The sequence below is a fragment of the Coloeus monedula genome, assembly GCF_965178545.1.
Source record: "Coloeus monedula genome assembly, chromosome: 2".
Classification (NCBI taxonomy): domain Eukaryota; kingdom Metazoa; phylum Chordata; class Aves; order Passeriformes; family Corvidae; genus Coloeus; species Coloeus monedula.
In genome coordinates, this window is record NC_138782.1 from 97820669 (window position 1) to 97844663 (window position 23995).

Below are 23995 nucleotides of genomic sequence, written 5' to 3' on the forward strand. Positions count from 1 at the left end.
AAATTCCTGTATGTACTACTGTGTACTCAGAGTGTTTTTAACAAAGTTGTGTTTTCCTATTTTTTAATTTTCAGAGATACTTTGTTGTTTACAGATGCAAAAATGCAGTGCAGTGAGTATCTGTAGAGTTTGAGGCTCTTGAAGAAGTAGGAAATTCACCTTGGGGACAAAATCTGTTCACAGGCAAAAAAAAAAAAAAAAAAATAGAAGCTGGAAAACATGTAGAAATCTACAAAGCAATGGAGGTGAAATACCTTTATGTCAGTGGATACTTAAAGATATAAGTGATTTACAATGATGACGTGAACTATTAATAAGGCAAAATAAAACCAGAAATGTCTTTTGTGTTCCTCAGTCCTGTTTCAAGCAAGAACAGACAAAGTGCAGGCAGGCTACGGTAGGCTTCTCTCAAACTTCTAAAGCTTGTTACATATCTCTTTAACTCTTCACATCTATCTATATTTACACCTTGTGTAAAACTGAATGTTAACTGGAATGCATGAAATTATAGCAAGTCAGATTGTTTTATCCCAGTCTTGATACCTTCTTTAGTGAAGATGGCTGTATAGCAGAGTAGGAAGGCTGGTTTGTCCAAAAGTTCATTTCATTTCAACCAATTTATGTGTTGGTGTTGTAAAAGATACTATCTCTCCCTGACAACCATCTTCTTTATGTGGTGCAAGGTATTGGAGAATCAATCTCTCTGGAGATATGGAAAGTTTTTTCATGAGACACAAGTAGATTCTTTAATCAGGGGAGTTTCATCTGTCAATCACATGCCACTGCATTTGATAACCAAATGTTGCACCTAATAAAGAATGGGAAAGTGTCTAAAAGCAGTGGCAAAGAAATAGTGCTACACTGGCTCATGCTGTCAAATCAGCATTAAAATATCACACTATCTATCAAACAACTTACATTTTCAGGATTTTACATAAATGTCTCTGTATGTTTAAAAAGGAGATTAAAATAATGAAATATAGCAAGTCAGAACGATAGTCTGACATATGATATATGTCTTGTGAAGTTCAGCTCATTTGAATGACCAAATCATCTTGGCTCTTTATAGCTTTGAAGAAATAGACCTTTTTAGAATTGTCCCATCCATCCAATCTACTTTTTTCTTCCTTGGGATGAGATTAATCATACTTCATAAGATACTGGTAACTCTAAAAGATAGAAGACTGTTTAGATGTGACTGTTTATATAATCATTGCTGAGAACCAGTTAAAATGATTGCTGCCCCTTTTTCTGGAAACTGACCATGTTTGCGTTTTTTTTCGTTTTTTTTTTTTTTTTTTCCCAGTCAACAGAAAGAAATTGCAGGCATGTGCAGATATTCACATGGAAACAATCTTTTAGCAAGGGGATAATGATAAATCTCTATAATCCTTTTGTACTGTGTGTTTATAGATATATAGCTACTCCATCTGACATAAAGACTATACTTCTTCTAGTAAACTAACCATTGTCAGGGCATGAGTATAGTATGGGATAGTGATTCTTTAGACTGTCAAAATGTTAGGGTAAATGCTAACATGCCTCTATCTTGCCTTCTTCTGTCTAGAACTTTCCCAAACAATCTCAGACATAATATAGTAGACAGATAGCTGAATTCCCAGGAAGTGGCTTGCAAACAGCCATGCTTGTTTAAAGGATTACTGAATTTAAGAACACATGACTGTGGTCAGAGTATTCTTATTGTTCCTGGGGCTTGATGTTTTTTTAGATATCATCAGAGAGTGATGTGCTGTATCAATGTGATGGAACAGCATTTGGTTCTGGCCTAGTTCTGCCCTGTAAAGAACCTGGGCTCAGTTTAAAATAAAGGTAGAAAATAAATGTTTGCAGGAGCTTGATTGAACTGACTGATCTGAATACCTGTCAATATAAGCAGCAGATTGTTTTCAGAAAATTCATATTTTTCTACTGACAATTGAAGTGGTGTAGACTTAGCCTTCTAATTTTCAGAATCCCGAGTTATAACAGGTAAATCCCGACCTTTGTGTCCAATAAATGAACAAAGAACGCAAAGGTATTATATGTTTTCAGAGGAGTTATTTGATGAATATCTTTAGCATCTCTACAGGAAGAAAACCTCCTTAGACTCCTTGCAAATTTTTCAGCTGTGGGTGATCTCAGTGCCAGGAGAAAGGTATCAAGAAATAGGATACAAGCTCTAGCTTGTGTATTTGTAAAATAATTAAATATTGTCTATATGTTATTTACTATGTAGTGAAGGACCTCACAGAATCATAGAATGGTTTGGGTTTGAAGCAACCTTTAAGATCATCTAGTTCCAACCCCCCTGCCATTGTGTGAGTGCCTGGAAGGATTGCTAGCTTGAAACATTTTGGGGTGTTTGGGGCAACGGGCAGGTCAGGTTTTGCTCCGGTGAGGTGATGAACTGCTCCTTACACCCCACCCCTCCCCCAGCTTGTATCCCAGCCCTGCAGTGGCTGCCAATCCCTGGCACACAGAGGCAATGCTCCACACCTGCCCCTGGAGCCCCTAACCCAGCTCCTAAGTGGCCAAATGACTGCAAGCCCCACCTGGGGTAAGGGGCCAGGAAAAGCCAAAGGCTACTTAAAGCAAGACACAAAGTGAGCACATTTGACCCTGCCTCCTCTTGGAGTTTCTATCAGATGAACACCACTAGAACCAGGAGTGATGGCTGTGTTTGTTCTTTTTTATGTCTTTTCTGTCTTTGTCTCCTTCTTCTAATTCCTTCACCTTGGCATTTTAAGTAATGTTTTGAGAAACCTGGAATCTATCAGGCTTGGAGTTTGCTAAGCTGAATGGGCCAAGTTAATGCTTTGAGAAGTGTTTTTTTCATGTTGATTGAATGCTGCTCTAAGTCTTTTGCCAAAGTTCTCTGGTTTTCTAAAAGTGCCAGTAAAGGTTTTTTTGTTATTTTGACCTCTTGGGTATCTTGTTAATATTTCTCCCATGTGTCTAACTCGGAGTATATGAACAACTGTAAGCCCTTTAAAAAGTCTCATCGATCAAATTTTTGGGGGCCTTACGCATGTTCCACCAGAACAGGTTGTTCAAAGCCCCATCCAGCATGGTCCTGAATGCTTCTAGGGAGGGGGCATCCACAGCTTCCCTGAGCACCCTCGTGTAGAGAATGCACTGAAAAAAGAAAACTGAAGACCAACAGCCTGATTCAGAAACACTTAAATAAGCTGTTCAGTAAAATAAGGATGGCAAAATGGAAAGTATTTGTAAAGTCAGAATTACTTCTTTGGTTTCGGGACATGGCAGTAACAAAGACGAATCCACCATGAAGAAGAATTTGGAATTGAGAAAGATGAATTTGGAACTTCTCTTTCTATTATTCCAACAACAGGAACTGAAGGAAAAAGGAGAGATATAGAATACATCTGTACATTTTAGCAATGCTCTATGAAGACAATGAAGAGAGTAATGTGTAAAATGTGGTAAGAGTTGTCGCTGCTCAGAGCAGATCTGCTCATTCCATGGATTACAGACGGAGGTATTCAACCCATTCAGCATGTTAACAGGCCAAAAGGAGAATGTTAATTGAAAATGAGTGTGGGAATACTTCTTCCTTTCAGCAGAGAGGAAACTGAAGCCATGCTATCTTGACACTAGGATGGATGAAGTAGCCTTTGCACATGCTTCCTGAGTTACCATTATGGTCTCTTGACTTTGTTATGGAGATTAGGTGAGGAGGTGAAGCTGCTACTTAGTGCCAAAACTAGGATCAATATTTTCTTTCCACTGAATAAAAAAGAATGAAACATAGAAGTAGTATAAATTAATTAATTCCTCACTAATCTATTTTAGAATAGTATAGATAAGATGCTTTCTTCAATAAGCTAATGTCATAATCAAATATCAAATAAATAATTAGTTCCTAGTCTTTCAGTTTGTGATTTACCCAAATTATGTACAATTTATCTTTGGTCACTGTGAATATAGCTAATGTCATTGAATCATGAGAATTTAGTTTACGTCAGGATTAGATTCATTGCCATTATATTTTATTTGGTATTTTGTATCTCCATGGTTTTTTTCTTCTTTTCCCATTTCTGTTTGCAGGTTTTGACCTAGTAAAGTGTGAAGATCCTGGCATACCAAATTACGGCTACAAGATACGAGATGAAGGACATTTTATAGACACTGTCATTTTATACAGCTGCAATCCTGGCTATACAATGCATGGTAGTAGTATTATGACCTGCTTAAGTGGAGATCGAAGAGTTTGGGACAAACCTTTGCCTACTTGCATAGGTAATATGGATCGTGACAATGGTCTGGTATGATTGGTCTGGTGTTTCAAGAAAAAAACCCAAATATTCTGTCTTTCTATACTTTATGAGATGATAATGGTGCAAACATATTTTAAATTTCAAGTAAAGATTGAATGTGGACATGGAAGTATAACTTCTCTGAAAGAAGTGTCTGGCTATTAATGGTTATAAAACTACTAGAAAACACTTCTTTTCTATAGAGCAGTCTTTGATGGAATACTACTGCTCTGCTTCTGATGAAGCCCTGAGTCATTGAATCATATACTATCACAGGCAGTGGTATTGTCTAAACACTTCATAAGCTAAGAAAGCCCCATCATGAAGCAAATAAAGTTGTGGGAATTTTTTTCCTCCTCTATTTTCATCAGAAACTATTTCAGCATCTCATTCCTGTGAACTTAATTTCTAATCTTCATCCCTCGTTGGCAGATTGTTTTATCTGTGTGCTCTGTAGTCCTTGTTGCCGCGCTAAGATACCCCATTTTCCTCAAATATCATGTCTTCAAATGCCTAAAACTTTCATTACAACCAACATAAATGTTAAAGAGAGAATTACTAGCCAACATGCAGAATAACTGAACACCAGTATAGCTATTATCTGTTGTACATTTACTAGGCAGTTTGCAACTAGTCCTCTAGTTGTGCTTTCCCATCCAGCAATTGCCAGTGAATTCCTGACTTCAATTTTCACATGAAGTTCCCATTAATCTTTCCTTCAGTGTGTCTTCTGATGCTTTGTTTTCTCCTCTGCTGCCCACTGCTGGCAGGGCACCAGCGTCTTTCAGCACTCACCTCACCTACACGATCTTTGGTTGTTGCCTTTCCCCCATTTCGGGGGCTGCATTCTGTTCCAGAACCCGCTTCCTTCTGAACGCATTCACAGACCTGCAGTCTACAAAAGAGCAAGCTCCCTTTCTTTAAAACGTTCAGCTTACCCAGAGGGTAAGTGCCAGAAACACATCGGTGGGCAATATTTCTGCTGTCTTAGTAGAGGTTATTTTCCCCACTTGATTCTAGAATTTTATCTGTAAGTTTTTGTCTATATATATGAGAGGTCAAAACAACTATCCAGCTTTGATTTAAAGACTTTTCCAGGCTCTTTATGCATTCAAGTCCTCATGCTCTTCAGTTTAATTGGTTAGCTTCCTTTTCCTCTAAGTTTGCCCTTTAGTAGGGAAGACCCTTAATTATTCTTACCTTTGCCTATTTCTCCATGCAATTTAAATGAAGTCATTTCTCTAAGGTCATTTTCTGCAATATTTTTTCTGCCTGTGTTCACTACCAAGTAAGACTTAGAATCAACTCTAAAATACTTGCTGGTTTCAAGTCTATTGGATGAATAAATCCAACCATCCACCTATTTCCATTTCCCTGTATGATGATTTATCTTCTAATTTGTATGTGGGATTTTAAAATCTCAAACATACAGCAATTAAAATATTAGTAATTAAAAAAAAAAAAAATCCTATATATTCCAATCTGACCTGGAGGAAGCTAGGGAACCAAGGATCAACTGAATCTAAAGAAAATTGCCATCTTTGCTCCAGTAGAACATCCTTCATAATCCTTCTTCAAAATACTTTTGACCAATATGTATGTTTTTCATGCTGACTTTATTTAGTTTACTACTGTATTCCTACTATGTAATACACCTTCTAGTCATGTATTTCTACCTGTATTTCCAGTTTTCTTGATACCAGTGTGCTTTTAATGTTCTATATTTTACTCAGGATTGCCACTCTGTCTTTATTCTTCTTTTTTTTTCCTCTTTGTCCTTTAATTTTGTACCTTGCATTACTAGATTTGGTTTCTGTATTTTATTTCCAATCTTTTGGAATAATTTGTGGAGAAATTCCTTGAGAATCTTATTTCATCTCCAAGTGAAAATATGTCCCCCAATCAATGGAATAATCTGTTTTCTTTTGGCATCCTGAGAGAGATTTTGGTCTTATTTTCTGTTTGTTCAACCAAAAGATATCTTTCTATGTGCTTTTATCTCTCTACATATATTTTTAATTACTGTCTTGTTCCTCTCCTTAAAATAAAATTTTGATATTGCGTCAGTTCTGTATAAACTACCTCTTCTCATTTCTAGTTTAAATCTCTTCTGAAATATTAATTAGTTCCCCATGAAATCAAATATTCACTATTCTCTCTTAGAATTTTCTAAAAGTGTTTCCTTCTAAACAGTCTTTTACAAACAATCTGTTATCTTCATTAAATTGTGGGGTTTTTTTACAGTCTGTGCACAAGAAAGCTTGTCATGAAGATCCCTGAAAACTCAGTCATATATCTGCAGATTATTTCAGGCTTGCTTCCCTCCCCCTTCAGACTTATAAAATCTTATCCTTCCATCATTTTTATCTTATGTGATCACAGTTTTATCTTTTCCTACTCTGATTTGAATGACATATTTTTCTTTTCCTTTTTCTGAAGTTGTCATGAACTTCCAAGCATCACTTGCTTTTTTAGAAACATTTTCTTAATATCTTTCTCTTTGTGAAGATGTATTATTTTTGCTTGTGTTCTAGATCAGCATTTGATATTTGCTGTTCTCTTCAGTGACATTTGTAGTCTTCATTGTCTTTACTATCATTTCAGTTTCATTATCAAAAAATATCAAGCCTATAAATAGACATATTCAATGCATTTTACACTTATTAATTTTTTAGTGATACACTGTTATACTGGTCTTAGCATGCATTCTCATTTTTTCTATGTTCTAAGCCTTAACGAAGAAAGCCAATGAATTCTTGTCATTCCTTCTCTAGAAGTTTACAGAAATGTTTGAGTATAAGTCACTTCTATTAGTTATAGTATAGTTGTTTACATAGTATATTCTTTGAGGTGGTGATTTTACAGTGTGCTCATTTCTGCATATTGGAAAATAAAGTATTTTAATTATTTTTACAATCACTTCTGAAAGTTTACTTTTGATCCACTCCTAAAAAAAATATTAAATGCATAATGTATAATCCCAAATTTTATGATGTATTCTTTTCCTAAGTGAGCCTTCTCAGAAATTTAAATCACATATGCCAGTTATTTTGAGACTAAATTTTGGTTTCACTGAGTTAAAGTTAGTTCTTTGGTAAATGTAGTACTGTATCAGGCATTTCTTATCTGTAGTTATCTACCACAGTGATAATTACATTCCAAACTTTCTTGTATAATGGAAATTAATTAAAATCCTAGACAAGGGTTATGTTTGAAGGAATTTTGTACTAAAGCTGTTTCTTGCTTTGGTTCTGTATATAGAATGTAGTGTTTTAAGTGATTGAATCAGCAGGATAAATAAGTTAATCAGTCACCTTATTTCCTTAATGGTAGTTTTCCCTCATGGTAACATCTTGGTTGTGAGCAGCGACTTGGTGGCATGTATAAAGATTAGTATTTGTTAGGAGTGTTGCTGGTAGATTATTTGGTCCAACTGCAATGTTTTTTCCATCATCTCTGTCTTACTATGCTTGCTGTACAGCTGTGCTTGAATAAATCCCCATGGTAGGATTTTTTAATAACTACTTGTAAGGAAACGCTATAAATGAAGTAGAAATGCAAGTACATCACTTAACTGAAGAGTCACTGATCCTTTTTAGTTCAGTGGCGCATGACCGTTACACAGTTCTGTTTCATCAGGGTGTGTCTTTACACTGGCCAGACAACAGCATGATGCTCTAAACAAGTGACATTAGAATCATTTGATTATGGATGCTTAGAATTGCTATTGGTGTCTCCACAAAAATAGCATTGATAGTAAAAATGTTTTAAACCAGATGCCACACACTAGCAAATCATAGCTTTCTGATTTACTCTCTTGCTTTGCAAGCATATGGTATTTAATTTTTTAAATACCAAAGGAAATTTCTAGACAATACCGACTGGTTTTTGGTGTAATTAAACTTGAAGTTATATAGAAGTAACTTGAAAACATAAAAATAAAATAATTTTGACGTTACAGCAAAACAGAAAGCTATTCAGTGCTGTGAAGTTTAAATTCAAACATTCATTGTTAGAAAAGCCAAGCATGTTAGATGGGATATTTCTGACACATTTTTGCTGTCTTGCTAATGCTAAAATTGTGCTTTTGTAGTCTCAGTACATATTGAACTCGTCTGGTCAGTTACGTAACGTAGTCACAGAAGTATGGTTTATTTCTTTATAACAAGGTAGGAATGAGATCATTGTGCTCATTTTTAACTTATGTACATGTCCTGGTTTGTATCTATGTGTACTACTTCAAAAGTTTAAGGTCCCTCTATTTACTTTTTAGAAAACAGAGAGATGTGGAATGAATAGAAAATGGAAGTGCAAATTACTATGGTCTCATTAGAAATGTAATCCTTATTTTGCAGCTGAGTGTGGTGGTCGAATTCATGCTGCTACATCAGGGCGCATTTTGTCCCCTGGTTACCCAGCACCATATGACAACAATCTTCATTGCACTTGGATTATTGAAGCAGATCCAGGAAAGACAATAAGGTACGTGCTAAATTTCAATATTTATGGTTGACTTCAGTATTTTATAGATTTTTAGTAATTCTTGTATTTTTCTACACAAGTTCTGGTTTTCACTGGGGTAGTCAAGATACGCTTCTATAAGGTGTTGCATCAGTTTTCCAGGGTTGCTTGCCTGTTCAGGTGTAAAGTCCCTGGATACAGGACGAGATAACCAGCATTCAGGGCACCTCTGAGTATTGCCTCACCCAAAAGTTTTCTTTTACACCAGGATAACACCAGATTCCACAAAACCTACATATACAAAATATGTTATATTGTTAATTAGTTGTATTAAACAGCTTGAGGTTCTTGAGCAAGAACCTCAGGAATCTGCATAATAGAACAATTCCCATGAACCACAGGTAGGAAAAGAACATTGCAACAGGTAGGAAAAGAACATTGCATTCCCTCATCCTCTCCACAAGACAGCTCTGCCATCGATGCCAGGGCAAAGCACAGACCCATTGTCTGAATTAACATGTTCCCAAATTCAGCAAAATAAAGAGATAATCAATGAAGCCAACAAACTCTATGACCTGCACAGGAACTTCACAATTACTACCATAGCTATAGCACCTTCGTACAAAACGAATGTTATTTCAAGACCCACACTGGGCCATGAAAAAGTCTTTGGTGGGTTGACATTGTCTGGATACCACCTCCTCAGCAGGATGGGGCGGGGAGAAAATACCATGAGAAAAACCCCTTGTGAGTCAAAATAAAGTTAGTTTAATACAAAAAAAAAAAAAAAAAAAAAAAAAGCAAAGGTTGTCCATGCATAGAAGTAGAGGAAAACAAAATATTTATTGTCTACTTCCTATGAGTAGGTGATGGCCAGCCACCTCTTTGGGAGTCGGCCTTCAGTATGTGTTGCTCTGGAAGACAAACATAATCACAGAATATTCTGATTTGAAAGGGAGTCACAGGCAAAACAATATAAGTAAATGACGAGTTATTCAGTGGGAAGTTTTTCTCCTTTTTCTTTTGTAATCCTGTTTCACTAAGCCAAATATTGAATTTACGCAATCGTGTTATTTCAATGCAACATTTTTGTTTAAATAAAAATTTTCAAATTGATGATTTCCAGTTAATGACTGATAAGACGAAGAAATGTCATCACACAACTATTTGAAAAAATAAAAAAATAAAAAAGACATTTTGATATTTACCTATTAGATTTCTTCAGCATTAAGAATGTAAATATTCAAGACTGGGAGACAATGCACATATTTTGACTAGTAAGATAACATTCCTGAATACCTTAATAAATTTAATTCTTCACCTGGAGGTAAATACAGATTATTTTATTATAATACAGTTTTATATTTTATGAATTTTAGCAAAAAGCCAATCTGTTATATCTTTTTCTTTTTTGTATAGGAAAGGAAATGTCATGCTGACAGGACTTCTTGTACTATATGTTCTACTGTCCAGTAGCTACTACATTTTTTTCAGTAGCATATAATTCCAGCAAAACAGCATTCCTGATATCCTCACTTGAATAAAAAGAGGAAATCTTTGATGAAATCACAGTTTGTATACCTTAAAATATTCATCATCAAAATAAGATAATTTACAGACTTATAAATTAAGTCTTGAGGACTTACCCCCATAATGGCATTTTTTGTCATTGAGACATTTATAAAACAGAACTGCATGTGTCCTACAAGATCAGCATGTTCAACAGGAAAAATGAATAACTCTGCAGGACCACCAGCTCTTCTTCAGTCCTAAACAACATCTTAAAACAACAGTTTGGGAAAGATTGCTTGGAGTTTTGTGTAATTGTGTTTAATGAGTAATGCACAGTGCTTTTACTTTCTCTTTGCAGTCTGCATTTTATTGTTTTTGATACTGAGGTTGCTCATGACATCTTGAAGGTATGGGATGGGCCTGTTGAGAGCAGCATACTTCTCAAAGAGTGGAGTGGCTCGGCTCTTCCAGAGGATATTCACAGCACTTTCAACTCATTGACATTACAATTTGATAGTGATTTCTTCATCAGCAAATCAGGCTTCTCCATTCAGTTTTCAAGTATGTAAATATTTTTCTTCTCAAATATAATAGTTTCATACTCTATTTATATACATTATTGCTGTACTTAATAACTCTTTCTCATCTTGCAGCTTCCTCAGTCTTTAGAAGAAAAGAGATTATATTATTTTCATTATGTTACGTGTTTACGCAAATGGCTACAACTAGGGAGAATATTTGGATTTGCTTTGAATGTTTTAGGTTTTTTTATTCGCAGACCTAGTGCTATCTAATTAGCACTATTTAACAAGTCAAAATGATCTGTAAATACAGAACTTTTCTTCAGCACCAATAAATATTCCCACTAGTGCTATCTAATAATGTATTATTTTATGTTTATAGTTTACGTTAGTTGGACTTTTTTTTTCTCAAAACACTGACTGCATGATGCATGATTTTTATGACCTTAAATATCCTTTGTATGATTAAGCTAAAAATTAAAACACGCCTTACCATATTGAAATACACTTAAAAATTTACTTTTAAACTAATCAAATTGATCTTTAAGTATAAAGCGAAAGCTTCTCTGTGTTATAGAGAAGCTATGATCAACATTGTACAAGTGATCAATATTTTAAAACTGGGTATGTGGAGTTTTTCAATGTTATTTTGACTTAAAGAGCAGGGGCAGGACACAGGAGACTGTATCATTGTCTTTGATTCAGTCATTGCATCCTTAAATGTCTAGATACAATGTATGTATTTCTGATCAAGACATATGAAAATTATGAATTAATGTGTGTGAGTAGTATTGTTCTCCATAGATTATGTCATTCAGAAGTAATGGGTTCTAACCAGCTTTCAGTCATTATTATTCACATAAAGATATAAACTTGGGGGGTTATCTAGTCTCTAAATAATGCATTTTACTTCATTTTCCTATATTTTTCTGAATGCTGTATCTGCCTCCCCAAAACACTCTTTCATCAGCCTAAAAAACCTAGTTAAAATGTAAAATGTAAAATGAATTAAGGACAAAGAGCAGAAAAAATGTTTCTAAAAATTCTCACCAGTGTGCTATAGAATATACTGCTTTTCATGTTTTATATGAAAAAGGTTTTTTTTTACATGATAAGTTTTACATTTGTGGAAATAAATTGGGGATTTTTTCCCTGTCAGGGGCAGGATTAACAAATACGTTTAACACTGTATTATGTGAAAATACCTTTATGCACAGATTTTGAAAGAACAGAAATATTTAAGAAGTTCTGTTTACCAACACTTTCCTTAACCTTCAGTGGTACTAATAGTAAGTAGAAGACAATTTAATGCTTTAAGACAGAATAACTGTTTTTCCCATCCTAGTATAATATCTGATGGATGCACTGAGTGATCATGCTGGCAATTGCAGAGTATGTCTTACTGGAATTAATTGGAATTAATGATGAAGAGCTGAGTGCTCAAGTAGAGGGAAAACTGTTTCATTCACTCTGTTTGACAAGTGGAATATGTCCCTAATATTTAAATTGTAAGGAGTAAAAAATAAGATTTAAGGAATATGTTAAAGTAAATGTTTAGGTATTTAATCTAAAAATCAGAATCTAGTTTATTTAGTCCTCTTGAGGCAATGTGCAGACCACTGCGGCCTTGATATGTAAAGCACTTAGAGTAATTAATCTATGGCTAACGGGGAATCTTTTTATGCTTTAGTATTCATCATGTGTTCAAACTGTCAGACAGTTTGTAGCAAAGCTGCACAGAATATTGACATTTCAGTACTTTAGTAGTTTGTAACTCAATATGTAAAAGATTTCTGAATTGCTCAAACTTTTTTTTTTGGCAATTGCAGAAGATGCAGACGTTTTATTATGAGTTCTATGAAGGTAATTGGTGAAGTTTTCTGTCTTTGTGTCATGTGAAGGATTTTCAAGTGTTGCATCTGTTAATGAGTATTTCATTTAGCTGCTAATTATAATTGAAGAAGTAAATTTCAGGTTCAGAATTGCACAGAATTGGAAAACCTTCAATAATGCAGCTTCCGTATTGGATTATGCAATTGGGATGAGTGTCTGCATTCATGAACACCCCTTTATGGAATCATATAAAGGACATACATTTCTGAGTATCAGATCAAATGAGCAACTTAAACACAAAACATTGAAGTGCTAATTTGCATCTGGTGAATTTGTTTCATTGTGCTGTGAATGTGCTAATTAGTCTCTATACTTTGCATTCTAGAATGCCGTAACTGCCTCTGACTAAAAAAGAGGTGCTGTGAAAGGGTAGTTTGAGGTAGATCAGAAAATATCACTTATAAATTACTTACTGTTTATTGTAAGTGTAATTAGAGGTATTTTAATTTAAAAAAAAGTAATTGGCTGAATCTTGCAAAATGTTTGAACGTTAAAGTTCCCTGTCTTACCCACTTAGCTCAGCATGTAGAGCATGAGGACATGAACTGACAAGAATGATTATGTTGATTGTAATCAGTCTAATGCTTTTCATTAAAACTTAATAACCATTTAGTTATGCATAAAGGGACAAAAAATGAAGTTCAGTGTACAAAACTGACCTTTATTCTGGGGATTAAATACATTTAAGCTATGTATTACAAGTAGAGATGTCGACCAGCTCCTTCTGGCACAAGGGTATAAGCAGATTTGGTTATTTGTCTTCTTTATTGCAAAGAAACAAAATTACTGGCAGCAAAACCTTCTTTCGTAAGTTAACCATTAAAAAAGTGCTATCTAACCTAGCTTAATTCTGTAGTACATATCTAAGGTAAATGGGATAAATTTCCATCTGAAGTTGCCTTTTTCTTCTTATCAGCTACAGGTCTAGATATACTACTAGTAATTTTCAAACTTTTAAGTATTTAAGAACAGATGAAATGAATCCTATCTGTCTTTTCCTAGGTGTCTAGTTTCCTTTGAGATGTCATAAAGTGTGCTGGCTAGTCTCCATCTGCCACTGCAGAAGGTCACACAGCCATAAGTTCTCACTCCTATCTTCCAGTCATGTGCTGATTCCTTGGATATGATAAGGGATCTGAAATGCGACTAGTCACCTATGTTGAAGCAGATCAATCTTGCCCTGAATGTTTATTCTTCATCTACTCTAGACTTCTGTAAGCACTTGGATCCCATGCTAATGGATGGTCCATTGCTTTTATTGACCTAAAGTTTATTTTATTGAGGGTTTTTATTTCTAACAGTATAATTTTTTTTTACTTGATATTTAGCAAAAACAATAGAAGTGACAGATGATAGGAGCAGCACTGGTAGTTTCTAGTCATAATGTAATTCTTACAGGCTCTGATAGCCTTAGTTTAAAAATATCTAATATTAGTTCTACCCTTACAGTCTATCCTTTTTTTCTTCAACTAAATTCTCAGCTGTTGTAACTTAAGAGAACTGTATCCTTTTCTTCAACTTAATGATGAATTTATAGGTCTTTAGGTGGTTTTACAGATTTTGGTCCTCAAGGCAAATAATACATCAAAGGATTTTATTCACAGTCTTCTTAAAATTAAAAAAAAAAACTAATAATTTTTTGAGATGTCTGGCTTTTCTAGAATCAGACCTATCTATGATAATATTCTATGCCTATCTCTGGTTCTGCAGCATTGTTAATTTCTCTTAGTTATAGTATTCTGCAAGCACACACTTTAATTAAAAATGTGCCTATCTCTGCTTTCATACAAGCAAAGATGTGATCTTTTTTTTGTTAGTATAAAACAACTGTCAAGATGTTAATAAAGTAGCAAGGCACTTTTTCTCAATTTATTGTAATATTTCTGTCTCATTAGAAGATACAAAGATACAAAATGAAGGCATTTGTATAGTTGGTTGTCCACTTTTGATTTTTCGGTTGTTTTCTTGCTTCCTCAATATTTTTAAATTTTGCTCTTGAAGTATATGCAGAAATAAGCAATGGTGAGTAAAAATGCTTGACTAAATCTTTAATTTAACAGCACAAGTTACCAATTATGATAATACAAATAAGCAAGTTACACCAATTATAATTAGAACAATTATTTGGAAATTATTCTGTCAGATGTTGAGACATCTGTTGACAACTTACTTCCTCTGGCAAAAGCTTAACTATCAGCTGTTTGGTTGTTCCTAATGGCATTTGGCTTAATCTGACAAATCTGTTTAAGCAATGATTTCTGCTTTTGTCCAGCTTTGCAATTCCTTTTGATCATGTGTTTTTCTGCAGCAACTTTTACAGTAACTGTGTCACCTATGTTGAACTGAGTACTGTTGTCTTGAAAATTGTTCCTTTATTGTTGAAATATCTTTTAATCACTTGCCTAGTGGCCTAAGCTGCCACATTTAAATAGTATAAGTATTTCCATTACAGAATCTTCATTGCTAGAATTCATAATGCAATTGTTCCAGATTGGTTCACAATTAAATTTTTGGGAAAAGGGGGATAGCACAAAAATATATTTTAAAAGAAATTTACAATGCATAATGTATAATCACATATCTGCCTTACTAACTTAATAAATTTTGAGTTCGATAAAAATAAAATCCATTAAGACATCCGTTGTTAAAATAAAAATAAAAGGTCACAAGACACAAGAATTCAACCCTTTTCAAGTCTGTAACCTAATAATTTCACAGTTCATTGTCTTTTGCTGTCTGTGATGTTATAAATGTTGCATTTCATGCTCACAATAACATAGTGATGAAACCGTGGTAATGAAACTGTCATTGCACTCCTATCCATCATCTAATCCATGGCCTGGGGAAGGCATCCTCAGCCTCATAGGGGGTAGTAGTTCTTCATTTGGTTCCTGTGGAACTAAGCAAAAATGAATCTTATAGGTTACTTTGGTGGTTATCTCTAAACTTACGAGATTTTTTTCTCCAGACCTTAATTAAGAGGCTTCAGTGGCATTTGGGTTTCTTTTTCCTTTACATTCTTGGACAATACATGACATTTAAATATGTTGTTGATGCTAATTTGCAAAGTACTTAGTCTTTACATTTACACATGTTATGTGAGTTACTTTTTAGAAAACAAACATTATTCTTTGGCATTTTGAAATGTTAGCCTGAAGTCACTGAAAATCCTACATACGTCTCAGCTTTGATGTGCAAAATTCCTTTTCAGGCTTATTATTATCCAAACATTATGCACTAAACGGGGAAGCTTGTGCAATTTAAAAGCCTGGAAAAGTCAATATTGTTTCTATAACCATGTGGACTAGAAAAAATATACTGTCTGTAGCACAACACTACAGCAAATGGCTTACATGATTATTACCACAGACATAGTGAAAATTATATGGATGGAGGCAATGTTTTTATTTCCTTGAGGTACAAGAGAAAACAAGATAAAAATTATATAAAAAACCAAAAAAGAGTAAAAGATAAATTAACCAAAAATCTATCATTTTTCTCACAGGTCTGCAGCCTTGCAAATACACAGTGTCATCTTCCGAAAGCAGTCTCCTATTGATTTTCAGTTCAATTTTAAATCAACTTTGAAATATAATTTGAGGACCAAATACAAAATAAAATCTAAATTGGGATTGTGAAAGATTCTTAAGTTAGAAACAGGGAGGCTTAACACAGTGGCTGTCTACACATGGAGGTCTGAAAACTCCTTAGCAATCTGTGGTTTTCCCAGCTGTCTGATCTTCTGGAACCTACCTCTAAGTTCCATCTTTAATGCACACAGAAGCTTGTTCCTCTCTGAGCAGAGGAGACAGTAAGTGACAGGAAATCTGTACAGAGGATTAGTTTATAGCCCACTGAGTATCATCTAAGCTTAAGGCTTGGAGCACATATGCAAGAGCTGAGAAGCAGAAATTACTTATTTTCCAGCTTAGTGGCATTCACATCTCATCTCCTGGCTATGCCATTTAAGTAACCTAATTTTTCTCAGTCATTTTTTAAAAGTCTAACTCTGTAATTTAGTTTGATTTTGTATCCTTGAGCCTAAAAGGAAGTTATTGATTTCCTTGCTTTACAGCGTGTATGTTTTACTTGTTAAATGTTATAAAAGAAGAGCAGTGATGGAAAGCTGGTAATTTTTAATTTCTGAAATACTTATAAATTCATATGACCTCTATACACTTCAGATATTTGCAAAATACGAAATGAAGCAATATCAGACTTGTAATTTTCATACAGTTACAGAATCTCTTGGGATTCTTGAGAAGTGAAACAACTTGGAAAGGAGGCAAGTTGAAAAGTTGACAGTCTGTCTAAATATTCCCTTTACTAGATGACATATCAGTGCTTAAATGTCTGGTGTTCTATTTAATTAGGATCAAGTGTATTTGGCACAATAAACAGTTGTTGGTTTCAAATACATAAAATAACTTCTGAGGCTGCAAGACCAACAGTGTAAAGAACATTTTGTTTATTAAATATCTGTGATAATTTTTAAAATTTAGAACTTTGCATATAAGAAATTAACAGTGAAATTAATATTAGAAGGCATTGGTCCCTTCTAGTGGATGGATACTTGACACAGAATGGGAAAGTGTTGTTTGCTGAAATATTACATAACATAACCTTTTAAGAAGAAAATTAATCTATTCAGAGATATGTTTAAAAAAAAGACAACAGCTAATGATAGGGATAGGCTTGTGCTCATTTACTTGAAAGAATTGCAAGTCTTTAACAGATAAGCACTAGAGCGATCCATTGTTCAGAGCTGTTGCTGTCTGTCAAATCAGGAAGAACTTCTCTGAGGTCATGACCATGCTTTCATTCCCTTGTGGCCAAACATACTTTTAGTAAACTGCACTACTATGGGGTGTCAGGTAAGTTGTCAGAGTGGTGCCTGGGGAATGCTTACAGAGTAGTCATTAGTAGTGACAGCTATTACTGTAATTCCTAGTGGAAAAAAGTCCACCACAGTTAAAAACCTGCCATATCTTTTGCTTCATTTGCATATAGGAATGATCCAAAGTATGAGATCTATTGTTTTGGAATGGAAACAACGACAAAAACCTATGAACAATAAAATGTTAAACAAAGTTTGTGTGTTTCTAGTGTGTTAATTGTAATAATCCACAAATTCTCCCACAAAGATGTTTTACAATTTCTGCGATTTACCTGTGACCACCCATTTGCTTGAACATGCATAAAGCTGCTTTAAGAATCCAAAATAGTTGCTTCTTATTTTACTCTTTTTTTTTTTTTTTTTCAACCTTTCTCCCCTCTGAAAATTTACAATACAGGGTAAAAAAAAAGTTTTCCAGTTGTACAATCTGGTAGTTCTTTCAAGTTTGCAAATATTTAGTTGCTCTTGCTGTTTCTTATAGTGGTATACTCCTTTGGTGTGGACAGAAGGAATAGATGCAGCTGCTAATTCAGGAAATGGATTATTATGGTCAGGAAGGTTGCATATTGGTGGTAGACACCAGTACCATTAATGACAATTGTGACACTGGATTTATGACTTCTTATTTTGGCTTTTGTTCACAGTTGTAGTAAGTTCTTTGAAAAAGATGTTTGGGTAAGGACTGGTAGGAAACAGAGTGCAATTCAGTAGAGACATTAGTCTCCAGAGATGGGACCTCCTTTCCTTTGGAAGACTGCAAAGTTTGTTGCAACTCAGGATGTCTGAATACCTGAAGCCAGTAGAAGAGAACCCGAAGCCAGAAGAGACCTGGCATCTTCCGAAAATCCACAGTAGATGTAGATTTGTGTATCCACTTTCTGGGTGATTACTTGCTTTAAGTCATCCCATACTGATGGTTAGTTTAACATTGCTTTTTAAATGAATTTATTCTTTTAGAAAGAAAAATCCATATGCAACTACTGAGAACTGATCATAAGTGAGATATTTTGCTAAGGTTCAGTTTAAACTATCTCTAAGAAAGTTGTTTCTTGCCCCTGAAATGAGAACCTCAGGGCTCCATAAACTGCTATTTAATTTAGCCAGATGGGGGTAAACAGCATTTGCATGCTACAGTATAGTAGGACTATAAAACAATATTATTTACAACATGATACACTATTGTGCAAACGGCATCAAATCTGTTTTGATAACCAGAATATTAAAGTGAGAACAGGAGTTACTAGTTCTCAGGCCATTTTTATACTAAAGATACTGGCAGACAGTCAACATAATCATGATGTATCTCAGTGGGCAGGTTTTTGTAAAAGTAAAGGAACAAAACTCCTTCCTATATTAACTGAAGAGCAAATAATATTGTCTCTGGTTGGAATGCTAATGTGAACATGTGCATTTAATTATGGATGGTAAGTAAGTATCTACACCTTACAGCTTTTATTTCATCATTCCCATGCAGCTTCCATTGCATCGACTTGTAATGATCCTGGGACACCGCAGAATGGCACTAGATATGGAGACAGCAGAGAACCTGGAGACACCACCACCTTCCAGTGTGACCCCGGCTATCAGCTGCAAGGACAGGCTAAAATTACATGTGTGCAGCTGAATAACCGATTCTTCTGGCAACCTGATCCTCCTACATGCATAGGTATTAAGATGAGATGTTAGTCTCTATTCAGGAGTAATACAGATCAGATTTCTTGTTCAGTTACTGGGCATATGGTGCTCTTGCTGGGGCGATGATCTCTGCAGAACTCAGTTATTTAGTACTTACAGAAAATGTCAGTCTCATTCTCTTGATTAACACCATTTTTGGGTGTGATTTTCTTGCTTTATTCTTTAAACTTCATAAAAGTTTAAAATTGACAAAGTCTAATAGAAATAATTAAACAGAAGTGGTGATTTGGATAAAAAAAATCATATTGAAATGGTCTCATTAGAATGTTCCCCTGTGTAATAGTTTGGTTACATAACTGTGATCCATTATTTATTCTGAAAACTTTCTGAGTTATCTTACAGATTAAATACCCATCCTGTGCAATACCTTGGAAGATGGATACTTATCGGGAAAAGTAGATGCAGAAAAGGGGATCCAAGTTACAATGCTGTTGAAAGAACTTCGATATATTTCCATAGCACCAGGAGAGGGTGGATCCATAGTGCTAGATTGTATAAATGTTTCACTGGGGTTCTTGCCAGTAGAGTAATAATTACAGGCTTGCTGAATTGTATTTTAAGGTCATCAGTGTAGGTTTTGTAAGAGTAACCAACATATGGAAATTTATCTGCTAGGCATAGTAATTTTTTAAATCCTTGTTATTTTGTTGCCTACTGATTTATAATTAAATGAAGACTTACTTTAGCAATCCTAAAACCCAAAGTCTCTGGAATAAACATAATGCTTTTTCTTTCTAGAAGGCATTTTGGAGAGGCACTTTCCAAAATACCATATCCTCAAATAACTGCAGTCCCTCTGTTTCTCTGAAGTAAAAATACTGTGCAAGATTCAAGATAATAGAGGATAGTTTCTCTGACTCCATATCATGTAACAGAATTGGAGCAGCACATTATCTGCTTACTTTCTTCTGGATATCTTATGTGCAGCATACAAAGTAGTATGAAAATGCTTACTAAACATATTGGGATCATTCACAAATTAAACATCTAAATAAAAAATCAAAATAATATATGTATGGTATCTAAAGGTCTAGAAGATTCATACTTTTACTTTGAATACCAATTATAATCACTCCATATTTCTTTATTGTCTAGTAAAAAACACCAACAAAAACAAACATAAAAGAAAGAAGGAAATAAGAGAAAGAAAGAGAGAATACCTTTGGTGAAAAAGTATATACATAGTTCCTGTTATTCTTCCATATACTCAAGGTGACTTTGAAGGGGAAAGCAGATTAAAATAATCTTTAGTGTAGACATGACAATAGTAGAAACCTTAAGAGTTCTGTAAAGCCATTATATGTAATTTTAACATTTTCATAAAGTCCTTACTTTAGTATGCTGACTTATAAGTGGAATGGTGTGAAAAGAAACCTCTTTAAAATGTTTTGTGTAGATGCCAAATCCTTAGCACCAACTGGTTTGCACTTAAAATGTGTTTCTCTGAGTCTGGTTGAGTTGGTAATGTAGGTTCAGCCTGTATTGACTACTTTACTTTTTTTTGTTAGACTTCTATGTGATTATCATCTATGAGAGTAGGATTCCTTATCTGTTTAAAAGTCACATTCAATTCATGGTAACTAAATGGATGTATTTAATTTTTGATTTGTGTAATATCTTTACTAAGTGAATCAAACTGATTTCTGCAACATCTATGGTCAATAGAAACTGCAACCTGAGTCGTACTACTGAGCTTTCCCAGTTCTTAAAGTACTTCCAGTATATAAGAAATTTTCTGCATGATAGAGACAGGATTAAGTAATACCAAAAATATACAGGACTTCCTAATTAACTTAATATTTTTTATTCCTTTAGAAAGATTTTTCCTGTACTGCTTTTGAATATGAACAGAGGTCACTTTTTTAAAAGGCAAATAGAAAATTTTTTGCTAAGAGGAAGTGGGAAAGTTCTGTTTTTTTTAAAAAATTATTATTGGTGAATGTAGAAATCATTTTGCTCCTACTTAACAGCTAGTATGTGCTTGTGAATTTAAAATGTGACCATATTCCTATTTCTTTTTGCATTGTGACAGCTGCTTGTGGGGGAAACCTGACAGGCCCAGCAGGAGTTATTTTATCACCTAACTATCCACAGCCTTATCCTCCTGGGAAAGAATGTGACTGGAGAATAAAAGTAAACCCTGACTTTGTCATTGCCTTGATATTCAAAAGGTACCTTTTCTCAATGAATGTCTCTGTTTTAAAGTTAAATCTAAAAATGGCAATATTTATAATTTCTTAAAGCTTCTAATTAAATTCTCTGGCTACATCCTGGAGCATATATCTAATACGTGCTGTATCATTGATTCCAAAAAATGTAAAAGAAAAAATATATAGCTATATAGTATCTTTGCTATCCAATATATTCCTGAAGAACAAAACTTTCTGTGACATATCAAATAAAAATCCTTGAAAGACTTTATCAATTTGTTGAAGTGCTTGATTTATGCTATTGTACCTAATAATGTGGTACACTTAAATGTGGTGCACTTAAAGTGCAGTGGAAATTCTATCTGTAAGTCAGTTCTTACAGGATTTTAAAAATACAGCCTAATATACTCTGCTTAAAGTGAATAGATCAGAAAGAAAATTGTTCTATTTAGTCAAGAGATAAAAGACTTTGCAATAATGTTGTATCACAATTTTAATTATTTCCTCTATGTTCCATAATCAATCTATATGTGTTGCATAGATTTTTACAAGTTGAAGTTCAGGGATATAGTCATATTCATATACTCTGTTTATTGTTTCTAATTGAATCAGTCCTATATAATCATCTTGCTTGCTGTATCTATGGATACAAATGCAACGTTTATTCATTTTTTGATACTGTGTTTTAAGTGTGATTTTAAAGCAGAGAATGGAAACATTGCTGTTGACTTCAGTGGAATGTTGATCAACTGTGATTCTTTTAGGTTGAGAATTTTTCTGTGTAATATTTGTACCCTTTCTGTGTGAAAAAAAATCAATATAACACCAAGAGAACAACAACAGCCAAACAACACCAAACCAAAAAAAAAAAAATCCAGTTTCTTTAATTATGGACTGCAGTTTATTTTCTAAAAACTATTGATAGACACAAAATTGAAGAATGGAATCATAAGGTACTTGAAATTATATAATAAAAAATATGGTAATTCTGTTATTCAGGTATTTGATCAAATAGCATATAGATGACAATAGTTCTCCACTAATTACACTCTTGAAAATGTCACATGATAGGTGTAGTAGGCACCATATTTTTGTGGATTGCCTAAATAATTGGCTCAAATGCTCCATTTCAAATAAGATGGAAGAAACTTACTCAGTATTCAGATTTGTTTGGAAGCATTGTTATGAGGAGTACAGTATGATCAATATAATGGAATTTTCTGTTTATGCTATACTTCCAATAAGTTTTCTAAATTATTGCAGTCTAATAATACACACAGTTTTCAGTAGCTGAGGTTAGACAGGCCTGGAGTTTCCTGGGTCTTCTCTCACACCCTTCTTGTAAATTGCATTAACATTGGCCACCTTCCAGAGAGCAGGAGCCTCCCCAGACCCCCAAGACCTTTGGCAGATGATGAAGAGCAGAGGAAATAACGTTTCTTTGACATTATTCTGCAAAACCTACTTTCTTAACATACCATTTTCTGTTCATTTCACCTAACCTTTCTCATACTTGGCAGAATGCTACAGCTGAGGCCTGTGCTATTCTCACAGAACAGGCTTTGAGAAAGCAGCAGTGTCTGCACAGGATGTGAATGTGGACTGAGAATAAGGAGATGTAAAATGTTTTTTCAAATGTGTGTTTCCTACAGAAAGATTGAAAAACATTGCTCTGTACAATTTGATTTTCCTTGGTTTTGGCCTTTAGGTTTCTATTCCTTTTAACACTTCTAAAACCCTCAACTAAAAATTTTCTGTCTTAGCAAATATTTTAAAATATTTTTTTGGCTTCTCTTACTTCTTGAAAATAGGGCATAAAATATTATTCATTATATGAAGCTGTTTCCATTAGGCATTATGAAAATACTTCCTGCTGATTACTTAGCTAAAGATATTATTCCTTCTGTCTTACATAATTTGGAAAAGTTTGCATCTAACAATACTAACTGGTGTAATAGACAAACAGCTGACTGTCACACTTGGGAAAAAGACATATTTATTTATTTTGTTCTACAAAGATAAATAGAAAAAAACCCAAAACTATCCAACTGACTGAATCCTTGCTTGCCCTTTTTAATGTAGCTTCAAATTTCTTATCTTTTCTTCTGTGTTCCTAGTATATCCTTTTATCTAACTCTGTATGCATTTCTCCTAGAACTGCCTGAGATTTATCTTTACATTGTCTCAGAACTCACCTCAGTTAAATTCCTCTGAAAGACATTCCATTTGTATTATCTTCATAATTACTTTGTAAAACATATAAGTGTTATCAAATACAGCATAATGTAGATGTCTTGGTGAGAATTAATATTAATTCACATTAATTTATCATGTCTGATATCATTTGGGTAAGAACAAAAGCAAGTTCCAAGATAGTGTTCTATCCATATGACAGCATCTTGTTTCTAAAATTATAAACTTATGTTTGTAATGGGTGGAATTAGTATAATCCAGTTTAGCCCACTAAATCTGGACTTTTAATTCAAGCTACTTTCCTGGTTCATTCCTGTGGTCACTGGTAAGAGGCAGCCTTTCTGAAGAAAGTGATTCCATGATCTTGATAGAGTTGTTTAAGATAGGTGGGAGGAT

General features: G+C 34.2%; 1 protein-coding gene across 1 annotated transcript in view; it reads left to right on the forward strand.

Moving 5' to 3' along the window:
- CSMD1 (CUB and Sushi multiple domains 1) overlaps nucleotides 1–23995 on the forward strand; it is a gene marked incomplete at both ends in the record, with an annotated part of 1098128 nt that overhangs the window by 906161 nt on the left and 167972 nt on the right. Inside the window, 5 exons of the mRNA XM_082276664.1 lie at nucleotides 4069–4260; nucleotides 8633–8759; nucleotides 10609–10811; nucleotides 19036–19227; nucleotides 21289–21427. Coding sequence (XP_082132790.1) covers nucleotides 4069–4260; nucleotides 8633–8759; nucleotides 10609–10811; nucleotides 19036–19227; nucleotides 21289–21427 — 853 coding nt within the window. The remainder of the gene's footprint in view (nucleotides 1–4068; nucleotides 4261–8632; nucleotides 8760–10608; nucleotides 10812–19035; nucleotides 19228–21288; nucleotides 21428–23995) is intronic.